Source organism: Mycteria americana, chromosome 8 (genome assembly GCF_035582795.1).
Source record: "Mycteria americana isolate JAX WOST 10 ecotype Jacksonville Zoo and Gardens chromosome 8, USCA_MyAme_1.0, whole genome shotgun sequence".
In the NCBI taxonomy this organism is placed as follows: Eukaryota; Metazoa; Chordata; class Aves; order Ciconiiformes; family Ciconiidae; genus Mycteria; species Mycteria americana.
In genome coordinates, this window is record NC_134372.1 from 9710646 (window position 1) to 9723972 (window position 13327).

Genomic DNA, 13327 nt, shown 5'->3' on the forward strand with positions numbered 1-13327 from the left:
CCACCGGGGTGGGGGGGAGGGTGAGCAAGCGGCTGTGAGGTGCTTAATTGCCAACTGGGGTTGAACCACTGTTGTGGTTTAAATTGTAATGAAAAAGAAAATAATGAGAGAGAGAGAGAGAGAGGAACAAAACCCAGGGAAAAACAAAAAATCCCCAAGTGATACAACCGCTCACCACCCGCCAACTGAGACCCAGCCCGTCCCCGAGCAGCGATCGCTGCCCCTGGCCAAGTCCCCCAGTTTCTATACTGAGCATGACACCATATGGTATGGAATAGCCCTCTGGGCAGTTGGGGTCAGCTGTCCTGGCTGTGCCCCCTCCCAGCTTCTTGTGCGCCTGGCAGAGCATGGGGAGCTGAAAAGTCCTTGATTTAGTATAAGCACTACTTAGCAACAACTAAAAGATGAGTGTGTTATCAATATTATTCTCACACTGAAATCCAAAACACAGCACTAGACCAGCTACTAGGAAGAAAATTAACTCTATCCCAGCCGAAACCAGGACAACCACGACACACCGGCATGTAACCAAGAGATGCTGCTGTAGCCAACTTAGTGGCAGATTCAAGCAGCGCGAAGCTCAGAGAACTGTTCCGAGTTTATTCTGAATCCAAGGGATGCCGGAATGCTGCTCCGTACCTTCACATGCTTCAGTGCAGCATAAAGAGCAGCCAGCGGGGATAGACACGACAATACAGCAGCGTCTTATTGTCGACATTGTAAGGCAGGTTAACCAGCAATCGGTAAAATATCTAATTTGCTGTATTCTACCAGGTACAGTCCACACAATGCCAAGTACACACAGCCCCAGCTGTTCTGTGAACAGAACTAATGAAACCTGATGTGTCCAATATCCTGAGACTTTTTCCCTGCAATGATCCCAGTTTCTCCTTTGTCTCCCATCGCTCACCATTAAGCAGTGGCTGCGAGCCCATGCCCAGCTGATGCCAGTGCAGGGAGCAGCTGAATCCCACCTGGGGCACAAATTTGGAGCTTTATCCAGCCACCAGTTTCCATGAAGCTTGTCAAAACACAATTGCTCACTATGTTGCAGGTGACTCGGGAAGGAGGACGATGAACACGGCATCACGTCAGCTTTGTTTCTTTAGCAAGACTGGGCTAAATGCAGCAGAGTGAATTGAGAAAGGCCACCCAAAATCCAAGCATGCTGGGAAGAACCAGAAAAACATGCCTTGCTTTCTGCTTCTGTACTGCTGTCTAGTGGTTTCTTGCAGGCAGAAAAGGAAAGGCAGAGAGCTGTCTCAAAAAAATCAGTTTGCAGCTCATTAGCCTTATCACACTCAATATGCTGCCAGTTTGTGTGCAGCTGGATAATCTCTTAATGGGTGAACAGGCTCCAAGTGCCACCTGCTCATCTCTGGGGCTCATTTTGAAATGCCGGTTCCAAGATTCACTGACACGAGTGGAAACCATGAAAAAGCACAGGGAGCTTCTGCCTGCATGTATTATACTGCATATCTAAGGCAAAGTTCTTGCTCCACACAAAATTTGCAAAGGCTGTTTACCAAGTAATGCACAGCAGAAAGGAAACTTTAATCAAGATTTTGGTTAGCAGATATTCCAGAACTTTATTTTACATGGAAAACTAGCTGACACAAGAATTAGTCTGAATTAGTCTGTAATAGTAAGAAAAAATTCCTTATGGGCAAGCAATTTTCATGATTAGCAGTCTTAAGGATGGTCCTCAAACTCCTTAAGAGGATGAGTGGTTGGAATCAGATAATTTTGGAAACCCCACACTTGTCTAATTCTGATCCCAGTAGAGATTGATATGGTAAAATTGCAGAAAGCAGAAATTGCTGAAGATCTAGTTCAGAGACCAGATCAGACTTCCTCCAGCCCCAGTCATGGGCTAGAGCCCACAGCAGCAACACGCTCAGCCAGGCAGAAGGAAAGCAACATCTGCAGTAGGGTCAGTAATTTTAGTTTTTAATAATTGTTACTAACAGCCAAATACAAAAATACAGTCTAACACCAGCAGGTCCCTTCTAGTTTCAGTACCTTCTTACACAAAGCGACACACGACATGAAGACAGAAAATTGCAGAGCTGGTTTCCTCCACCCCTTTTCCTGCCCAGGGATCAGTAATCCCCTAATATCTGTGCTCCCACACTGAGCTCTTCAGTCAACCATTAACTCACCTCTGCATTTTCAACCTTTTAGGCCTGCTCCAACAGACAGTGCCAAGACAACGCACAGCACAAGTGAAAATACAAAGCACGCCAGGGTCACCTATCCCAACTTGCTTTCCATTTTGTCCTTCCTCCACAGGATGAGGAGACTTTCCCTTCTTCGTGAGTCTTTGCAAGCACACTCACCTGCAATGTCCCACCTTAGCCAGGCTCTCCAGGGCTCCTGGGGGAAAACACTCCCCTCCCCAGCCAGCTCAAGCCCTCCCATCTCTACCAGCTGGGGGAAGGAGGGGTAACGGCTCCACCAAACCCAGCTCCCCTTAAAGCACAACCAGACCGTGGCCTCAAGTGTCTCAGCTGTTAACATAAATACCTACTGATTTTATTATTGCCCCTTTATGCCTCATTGTATAATACAGCTTTGTTCTTTGCATGACTCCCTCGAAAATTATGAACTCAATAACAGAAAGTTTGCAGTATTTCTGTGAGTCTTCCCCATGGCAGCAATGTCTGCTTTAGGTATTCCACATTGCTGCTTGGGATGAGGCAAAATTTGTACCAGTCAATATTTGGTAAGAGTTGGTCTCTCTCCTGCCTGTACTACTTTTCTGCTCCTTCAGGAAGTCCCCAGCCTCTGTTTAAAAATATGTTCTTAAAAATGATTAGGGAAAATTATTCTTCCGCTAAAGCTGATTTGGGTATGTTGTGCCTATTGCTCAACAACACATAAAGTGTTGATTCATACTCATGGGGCTGCCTCCATTTATTTATTTTAAGTAAACCAAAGTTTAGTTGAGTTTATTGCAGAGAATAAAAGCCAAGAGGAAGCTCCGATTGGAGGAGCTTAAACTGGGCTAAAATAATAGCCCAGAGAATAAAAGCCAATAAAAGCTCCGAGGAACAATGGAGGAGAGGTGCTACGCCACAGATACTCCCCACTTATGAGCTAAAAGCCATCAAACAAATCCAGCATAAGACAGAGTTGTTTGGTATGCAGAGGGGTGAAAAGGCAGGGCAAACTTTCAGCCAATATTTTGTCTATGACTTCTCAACGAGTTAAGAAAAGTAAGAATTTAACTTTACAAAGTAGTTATTTTTTGTTCAGTTGTTTTAAAGGCCTGGAAGTGAGACCTTCCACCCTGACGACTTGTCAGGGCATAGGCGGGCCCGAGGAGAAAGCCACAGAAAAGGTGACGTATTCTGCAAAGGAAAACACACTTAGTCATAGTTCTCTGAAAACAAGCTGTGAATATTCTGCACATTGAAGTACTGATCCTGTAGGCTCCAAGGACATCCCATTAGGGGGTAAGCATCAACAGCTCCTCCAGATTTAACTGTGGGTGGACAGGAATTAGTACATTGCATTACTGAGCTGTTACCAGGACTGGGTATACCTGGGAATTTTCAATGAAAATTCAACTAAATGTATATTGAAATACTAATACTACCAAGTTTTTCCATGTGTCATCTTTGTCACAGCAGCTATGAGATGGCTTCTGCCCTCTGATGGCATGGACTCTTTTGTAGCTGGCAGATACAACACACAGTGAAGACAAACTTTTAAAAAACATGTGTTTTTCCTTTTGTGATCGAGTAGCCATTCTGGCACTTCCTCTTTTTTCCAGAAAGGAAGAGAGAATTTGAAGCAGATGATAAATATAATGGTAACTTTCTTTAGGGTTTGATAAGTGGATTCTGGAAATTTCCATTCTGTGTTTCCGTTTCTGGAAGAGGCTGATGAAGTTTTTAATTAGAAGTGTAGCTTTTATTTGTTTTATTAGAATGATGTGAATTTCAGTAGTCCAGTCACATTTAGCTGCTGAGCAGAGGGAGCAGCTAACATTTTGCAAACTATTTAATGTCCCGGCGATGACGAAGGCAAGCATGCATACAGTCCTTAGTGTATTATATAAATGTTTTCCTCTGCATGGATTTCCTCTTCCAGGGCACTATGGTTCCCTGCATGTTCTGGTCTCCAATATGCAACGAAGCTGCACAAAAGAGTAAAAAACATGCTGTTAAACAAAAAACAGACAACAAACACAGAAGAGCAGATACCTAAATCATCCAGCTCACTGGAAAAATGTAAAATATGCAAACCCAGTTATTTAAACATGACTGATAATGAATCATTTTTCCACTTATGAGACAACCCACACTTGAAGTCTGCATGCTCCCTAATGCAAGGAACTGACAGTTATACTCATTTTTGCTTACTAATGATAAGTAGCAGGATTTATTAATTTCTTTTTGCAATGTTTCCTATTAACTCGAGATTAAAAAAAGAAAGTCAAAGTATGTGGTGGAGCAGTCAATATACTGACAACATTTTCTTTCTGTGACCTAATTTGTCCTATTAGCTAAAGTGGAAACAGAATACTTACTTTGCAAAGTCACCCATCTTCTTTGTATTGTATAAATATTCTAAAGACCATCCAGAATGAAAATAAAGAAAAAAAAGAAAACAAATAATTTTCTTTAAACCACCAGAAGCAAGTAAAGTAGCAGTTAAAAAAAATTCAGGTGTAAGAAACAAGGTAAGGGAACTTTAAGCAGATGTTTTCGGTATAGGAAATCCCCATTATTTCCATGAGATCTAATTCATATGGCTTGGTCTGACCAAGAGCATCTATGGAGAAAGTCTGGCACATAGAAAAATATTGGATACAGTTATATGAAACCAGTGCCCCTCCCATTGGGAAAGACTAGGACAACACGGCAACTCAGGAATGGGGTAGGAGGAAATGAGGGGGCAGGGGAGGTGGACTTGTATCACACATCTCCTCACCAGACCATGGGTCGACTGGTTACTAAGGAGTCCCAGATGTAAAATGATGAGACCACATTGGGACCTTGCTGTTCTGTGCTGCAGAGGCTGAGAGTGAGCTGAGCAAGCGACCACAGCACAGGGCACAGGGTGAGGCCATCTAGAGACCTTAGCTCACCTCCCTGAAGCAGAAGACATGTGGCATCTGCCACAGCTGTGATTAGATGCACCTGACCAATCCTTGAATAACCACCTGTGAAAAGTACTTACGTCTCGTGAGGAACAGAGCCAAAATAAGGATGGCTAGAAGTACCACACATAAACCAATCCCAATGTATAGGCCATTTTCTGAATACTGCTGACTAGGAAATGATACAGACGTGTTCTGTCAAACACAAAACAGATGAGCATTAGTGGCACTGAGAGCAAGAAGCCCACACGGCACCCGAAGGCCATTTGTGTGTTTTGCAACCCTGCAGTAAAAGTACACTTGAGATCAAGAGCCTAATTCGAGATACCTGACTAGTTTCAAGCAGAATCACTGCAACGGTTGTGTGAACCACGCTGTTAAACATTATTTTTTGAGATTGTCAGAGGACCAGAAGTTATGACAAATCCCGTTTGTTCAGGTTTAATACTATTCAGTGAATATTTATGATTAAAACATCTCCTGGTGTCACACCCTCCTGCCTTTTTGACAGCTTCTTCAGTAGTTATTCAAGGCTTTATACCAATAAGTAAATATGCCTTCTCCTTGCATTGGTCTTTATTCAGGCAAAACTTCTTTCTGAAGTCAGCCATTAGATATCTAACCTCTCATTAGGAACTCAGGCCTGGAAAGATGCTGAAGTGCAGTATGGTGCCTAACTTACATTCTTACATGAATGCCCACAGCACATACTGCCTTGTAGTACGTCACAGCAAGGCCTTCCCAAAGGCTGTCTTGTCTTCCCGATAAAATTTGGGTGATGTTACTGCCTGTCACCCTGCAATACGTGCTGGAGGACTCAGCAGGACAGACAGAGCTGCCCGTTTGAACCCCATTGCACAGAGAGCGCAGGGCATCCCTGTGCTGTCAGGTAGTCCAATTTCAACTCTTCCCCATATCCTGCCATACCTGCAGGTTTGAGGTTACATCCAAGCAGTCTGAGGTGCTTGAGCAGGGACCAGAGGCCTGAAAGGCAATACAGGTGTTGCTAAAGCTCTTCCTGCATTAGTAGGAAGTACTTTATGCATGCAAAGCAGTTTTTTTTCCTCTTCAATAATGAGCACATAAGCATTCTTTCATAAGCACTAAACGTGCAGACTACGAAAAAAATATTCTTTTGCAATCAAAATAAACCAGTAAGTGAACTGTAGGGATGACCCAATAACCTCTTATGGCTAGCCACTCTGTCTAGGTATGCTATAGCACAACAGAGATGCTTACTGTCTGAGGAGCTTCCGAAGCAGAAACCGATGGCCACGTCCTTGTGATGGTAAAGGATGATATACTGGTGCTCCCAGGAGCTGAGCAAAGGCAAGACAAACACATCACTTGCACAGAGAACCATTCTGCCTTGACAGAGAGGAATTTGTACTGCTGACTTGGGACCACTGAACTTAAGTATCTCTGTATCAGGGGTCTTGGCTCTGCATATCATAAAGAGGTTGGTGCCTTCAGAGGGCAGCACAAAACTGAATATTGGAGCCTCTGCTGCCCTTTTCACAGCTTTGAATTCCTTCCAGGAAACACTTAGCTCTTGCTGTTATCTCAACACAGGGCCTAGAAGGAAGGATTTACCAAGGTAGGCATCTGTTTTTGGAGCCAAGAAGGGGCAGTGGATGCCTAAAGCAAACTTAGGTTATCTGATGAAAACTGGTTCAGGTTAGCTCAGGGGCTTGAAAAAACAAGTGGTGCAGAGTTAGAGAAAGCAAGTGATAAAGTCCCAGAGAGCTATACAATAAACAGACTGACCAAAGTGTGATATGTCTGCATAAGGACCTGCAGCACATTTTGAGGTAATTTTCCAGGGAAAAGCTGTTTGCAATATTTAAAATTCAATGCTACAAACTTATGTCTTCCATATCATCAGTCTCAGTTTCTCCATGTGTTGTCAGATGATATACAACCCTCCTGAAAACAAAACCTCCTGTTCACATTATGACAACCCCAGCTCGTTCCTTTGATGTTTTAAATTGTTACCCTTATCCCAGAAGCTTTATTTTGAAGAGGACAAGATCATCTGCTTCACTGTTCTCTTCCATTGGAGACTCTCTTCCATTGAGAATTGCTACATCAGAGGCACATGGCCACCTGCCTTTTCCAGTCTCCCTCTGTGTGAACATCCACATATTAACTTGTATTCTGAAAACATAAAAAATTGTTCTACCAGCAGCTAAGGAAGATGTCACAGGGTGAAGAAAACCCGTGAGTTCTAAGATTAGAACCCACATTATTTGTAACTAGAACAGAAACAGTCTGAGGAAGTCTTCACTTCTTCCAAAAAGGAAATGCAACTGTTGTAACATTTTAGACTTGCTTAGCCGGAAACATCTGAGATGGAGGGAGAAATATAAATGGCATCCCCGATTTTTCTTTCAAAATCCAGAGAATAAGCTATTGTCACACTATGAGCTCTCTTGTGTAATGGAAATCAAAGTTGTCTTTTTTCAGACTGCAAAAGATGCAGCTGAGTGGGTATACGATAGAAGTCTATAAACTTGTGAGTAGAACGGAGAAACAGAGTGAGGAACAGTTGTTCACCGTCTCTTCCACTACAAGGGGCCTCACATTATTAAATATGCATAGGCTACAGAGAATGTGGGCAGCCTCTGAGACACACATTATACCAGGGTAGAAGAATACTTTAGCAGTCTATCACAAAATTACTGCCCTGTTTCTACAATCCTCCTTAAGCATCTGCTGTTGACTGCTACCGAGATAGGATCCTGAATTAGATGCACTTTTGAGCTAGCTCAATAAAACAGTTCTATGTTACAGAGCAACAAATAAATTGATTAAATAGTGGGCACACCCAACTCCTAAAAAAAATTGTGGTTTACTGTTCATGGGATGCATTTCCAGAAAATGAGGTGAGATTTTATACCACAAAGAAAACAACATACCAAAACAACAGCCATGAGAAAAACACTGCTTGCAGCACCAATAAAACATCTACTTAAGCATAACACCTGGAAGCAAACTTCCTCCCACATATACATGTTCCTTCTGTTGGACTCTCTACATAATGTCAGGTAGAATTTAAATCTAAGTTCTGATCTCTGATTCTATGGTAACATTTAGTAAATTTTAGCCAAGACATTCCTATCATCTATCATTTTGTTTCCTTCCTAAGATCCCCATTTGCAGTATAGCTTATATATGCTATTGGGATTAATACTTGGAAAAAAGTTACCTGAGGTCTGTTCAGAGGTGTAAGTGTGAGGACTTGCAGTAGAGATCCTAGCTGATGTTAAAAAATAAAACAAAACCAACATATAATTGAAGTTAGTGTACTTTTACGTAGTGAAAAAGAGGAAGTGTTTCTATCATAAAATTTTGCTAGCACCAGCTACACAAGTACATCTATCAGCCACTTGCTCCATATATTATTATGCTTTTGACAAACAAGAAAAAAAACTAAAAATCAAAGGAAGAGTTGATTAAAAAAATTGTCTATACTAATTTTGTGTCCCTGGGCTTTACTCTGGAATCAAGCAGGGAAAATGAAGCAGTTTTCCATGAAAAGGGTGCAAGTATAGCGCTTCAGATGAATTAAGTACCCTATGCTGCCTTTTCTCTTAAATTCTTTAATTAGTGCTTCTAAGAAAGCTCAGTAGTGCTGTGCACCATGAAACAAAGCACCACATCCTTTTTTTAATTGCAGTGACTGCGCTGGGATTACAACAATGCTAAAGACAGCTTAATTTAAACAGCAGTAACAGCAGATCTGCAAAGTCCTAAAGATCAGTCCTATGGATGATTATGGAAATAGTTTCCACCACAAGCTTTGAAATCCAGACTCAACAGCAGATTTACCACAATAGCACTGACACAACAGAGAGCCTCTGCACTCACCTTTCTCTATCACAACCTTGTGATTACTTGTCTGATCATTGAACCACCCTGAGATCTCCACGCGGCAGCAGTAAATCCCACTGTCTGCTTCCTCGGCGTTCACGATCGTGAGGGACACATCGCCCATCTGCAGGTTCCCTTTCAACATATACCTGCTGTTGTACTGCTCTGTCACCTTCCATCCATCTGTCCAGATAATGGTCCGATAACATTTTGAAACAGGGCAGCTGTCACGACCCCAGCACATTGATGTGATGTCTTGTGTCCCCTTAACACTGTAAAAGCAGGGCACAGTGATATTCTGACCAACCTTTCCTTTCACAAGTGATCCCGATACTGTGGGGCCTGTGGACAAAAAGACAAAGGTAGTTGTTGAGCACAGTGCATGCAAGTGGAAGCTTCTCACACACCTTGCATGACCTGATACCTCCCATCACACAAACACCATCAGGCATTACTGGATCGGGTTTTCCATGAGTAGATGTGAATCCCAGCAGGAGTGACGCAGTGACAGATAATGATCGGGCCAGTGATTTCTTCAGAATGTGTCTCTAGCCAGAGAAAGAAGAAACACACTTCCTGCAGCATCTGCAGGTAGGCAGAGAGGTGAAGAGAGAACAGAGTTTGGATCTGCATAACTCAGTAGCTTCCCTTTAGCCATGTCCAGTCTGTTAGCTCTTTTTTTTTTTCCTTAGTTCACATTTAATCCAAGCCACACACAGGGGAACAGTAAGACACTGACTTTCATTAAAGCCATTGTGAGAAACTCTTCTTCCCTTTCAATGAAAAGCCCCTAAATGGCAGGTTTTGTCAGAACGACCACTGCTGAACACGTTTCCTTTTTCCTTGCCTAATGACAGATTTTGCCAATTCCTATAAGAAGAGATTTTTCAGAGCTTTTCTGAAAAATTGTATACCCTTTTTTCCACTACCTTATTGTCTTTCCTCATTCTTACGCAGTTTCTAACTTGTTTGGTTCCCATTAAAAGTCATTTTTCACATTTCCAGAAGGCTGTGTCACACTATTCAAGTCAAAACAGTGAGACCTAGCAGCCAGTAGTCCATTCATCACAGCGAGAGTTTATTTTGCTGCGTTTAGGCCACTCCAGTCAATATTCACTTTGGGAGGATTTTAATAAAAGCTGTATTAAGTGCCAGCCAAAATCATTTGTGCTCTGGTCATCCAGTCATAGCCATCCTGTAACCACCTTCTTCTAACAGGTTATGCAGTGGGGCTCCCGAGGTGCACATTCTGTCTGCTTGTACTTCAAAGAAAACTGTTTGCCATAACACTTACCACTACACATTTCTTATCAAATTCAGTAACGTGGGATCACATGTGTAAATATTTCAGTCTATCTGTATTAACATTTCAGGGATAGAATTGTCTGCAGCAAGTACAGGCAACAAATTATCTTTATTAAAAGTCTAGCCCAGTCTATAATTGGGAAGGGAGCTCCCCGAGGCAGGTCCACCAACATGCACCAGTGGATCCCAAGCACTGTATGCCTTGATTGCAACTGTCCCTTGTGAAAAAGCTGTTTTCCCCAGCTCAGCTCATTTTCCTAACCTAAACTCTTATAGTTAAAAATAAGTCCGCAACAGAGTCTTTGCCACAATAGCATACTAAAAACTAATCTCTGAAAAGAATGTATTTTATTTAATATAAAGAGGCAAGCTCTAAGTGAATCTCATCATAAAAGGCTTTATAAAGAACTAGAGGAAACAATATCTATAATAGCCCTTTTCTTTCCACTGAACATATTCTACCACCAAATTTTTAATGTCTATCTGCCTATACTAGTACCACTCTGCAACCTGTTGTTTTCAGTGCTATTGCCTTTAACAATATTTTCCTAGGACAACTGCTTTCTCAGAATAAAAAAGGAGAAATTATCAATTTGTCCCAATAAAATTTCATATTGGCTAAAAAACACCAGAAGCCACAGCTGACCTTTTCCCTGTCTTCCTAAGCATTCACCTTTGCAAAGCCTGTTGAAATGAAATATCCTTGTTTTACATCTTTTCTAAAATGATTTAAAGTTCTCTGCTCACCTCAGATTATTATCTAAGAAAACCCAAAAGATCGTTCACTAATAAAACTAGCAGACAGCCCAAGAAGCAGTCTTTAAAACCATGACAACACACTCAGTATAATTTTGTTTTAAAAAGGAGATAAGGCCATCAGAAGACTATTGAGCCACTATGATAAAGCTCTATTCATAACACAAAACTGCAGTTTCTATGCCATGTGGCCGCTCTTCCCGTTGTAACATAAAATCTCTCTCTTTACAACCCTCAGAAACATTGATGCATGTTACCGCCATCCACTTCCACCTACTCGTTTAGGCCCACTTAGTTACCTGTAAACAGGATCAGAAGAATCCAGTTCACGCAGGAATAAGACGACATCATGGCTGAAGATGAGGAACACCACTCCTGTTCACCCTTCATGCACCTACATTCAAGAAAACTTAACTTCTTCATAAACTTCTGGTTTTACTTCTTAGTACGTCATCTTCAGACACGGCTGAGAATGCCCTTTAGACTAATCCGGATTGCCTTTCCTGTGGTTAGTCAGTTAGTTAGTTAGTTTCTAGCAGCACAGACAAGTGCTGCTGCCAATAGTGTACACAGCTGAACTCTTGCTGCCTGTGGTTTGACTAAAAGGCTAAAATACTTTGCAGCACTTAGAAATCTACTTCTCGTTTTTTTTTCCAGATCTGCTCGATTACAATAGATGAAACTGTTTGTCAGCACCACTGAGCTGACATAACCATCAGTAATCCATTGCCCCATACTCCTACCCACACCTTTTTTTGCCATAGTGGATAGAATTTGCATAAGAGATTACATAGGGTATGTAACAGAGCGTGGTAAACAGAAAGGACTTGGCAAAATAACAGATTCCTAGGAAAAATTACTCAAGCATTTAATCATGAGTTTCTGGTTCTAATACTTAGAAGCAGCTCAGAGCATCTTTAGGCAAATTCTAGTCAAATTTTGTCAAACTTTCTTTGTGGGCTATAATTTGGTAGTGTTGGAAAGCTGCCCTACTGTTACACAGTTGTAGCCTAATAGAGTTGCAGTCTTTCATCATCTGACTTAAAAATTCTGTATGCATCTGGGCTTTCGCAATATAAAGTAACACACACAGAATACAGAGGTCACTTTGGAAGTAGCGTGGAAACCATGTCGTCCCAGGCTCAAGGCTCGCTTTGACAAAAATGTTGCTGAAATACAGCTTTTGAGAAATGGTGTTCCCTGGCCACTCTCCCTCTCTCTGTTTTACCTAACTCTTCTTGAGGACATCTTGTCTTTTTGTATTGGTTGGACTTGAACTGCAGCTGTGATCAAGCGTATTTGATCTAGGGCCAACAAGTGTTCTTTGCTGAAGTAACTCATCTACTTTACACTGTTTTATACAGACAAAATTAAGTTGTAAGGAGTTACTTTTTATCAATAACTGAAACAGCAGAAATGCTTCCAAACATATACCCAAAAACATACGTTAGGCTAGAATCAGAACCAACAGAGTTGTCTGGCATTGACTACCTTACGTTAGAGCAGAGTCACCAAAGTGACAGTTTCTTTAAGTGAAAAGGAGGAAAACAAGGGATTAAAGTAGCCAAGAGATAAACACTAGCAACATACCCGTAGCAAAGAGCTGAGAGAAGGAGGGAGAAAGGGGGATTTTTGTATGCAGTGGCCGGAAGCAGGACTCTTAAGAAAATGCTTCCTCTTTGCTCCTCTTGTTTCTGGGGAAACAGGAAACTGCGGATAGCTGCTACAGGAACAATTCTGACCATTAACAGCAGGATCCTGAAACCGCTCTGCACAAATGGAAGAGGCAGAGCAGCCTGGCTCTGGCAGAGGTGGGTGGCCGCATTCACCACAGCCGTGCCATGCTGGTGTGTGGCACCAGCTGACGAACTCCTCTTGGTGGTTCAGCGTGCGACAAACATCCACCTGCAGACCAGGATACGTCCCTTCTGCCAGTTACCTGCAATAACGCGCAGCGTGCATGGGTCCACGTGGATTCCTCCTCTGCATAGGCCACGTCTGAGCTCTGAAATAAATTAATAGGATAAGAAAATAAAACTGTTATCCCAGAGCTCTGCCTGAGCCCATTCTACTCACTTCGCCCAGGTTGTTTTATTCATACGAGTCTACAGTAGTTCGGGTGCTCTCTGCTGGCTGTATCCCCAGGAAGGCCATTCTAGTCACATAGTAAGAGAATGTGAGAGATACAGCACAACAGTTAACCCACTTGCTTTAGATTTCATCTCAAACACAGACCATATGGAATGCCTTGATATAATTTCTGAGTTTCTACGTGCCTGTTCT

General features: G+C 42.2%; 1 protein-coding gene across 1 annotated transcript; it reads right to left on the reverse strand.

The window, feature by feature from the left end:
* Positions 1 to 3923: 3923 nt before the first annotated feature.
* LOC142414109 (hepatitis A virus cellular receptor 2 homolog) lies at positions 3924 to 11434 on the reverse strand. The gene is made up of 8 exons (XM_075511009.1): positions 11344 to 11434; positions 9439 to 9531; positions 8981 to 9325; positions 6350 to 6429; positions 6038 to 6094; positions 5191 to 5305; positions 4538 to 4577; positions 3924 to 4144 (listed from the first exon to the last, which is right to left on the reverse strand). The coding sequence occupies exons 1-8, from the start codon at positions 11432 to 11434 to the stop codon at positions 4051 to 4053; spliced, it is 915 nt and encodes a 304-aa protein (XP_075367124.1). The 3' UTR covers positions 3924 to 4050.
* Positions 11435 to 13327: the final 1893 nt, after the last annotated feature.

Coding starts and splice junctions, on each gene's coding strand:
- LOC142414109 (XM_075511009.1), bottom strand. CDS start 11,434: ATGAAGGGTGAACAGGAGTGGTGTTCCTCATCTTCAGCCATGATGTCG. Junction 9,532..11,343: donor TCTTCTGATCCTGTTTACAG/GTAACTAAGTGG, acceptor TTCTCTGGCTAG/AGACACATTCTGAAGAAATC. Junction 5,306..6,037: donor ATGTAACCTCAAACCTGCAG/GTATGGCAGGAT, acceptor TGTGTTTGACAG/AACACGTCTGTATCATTTCC.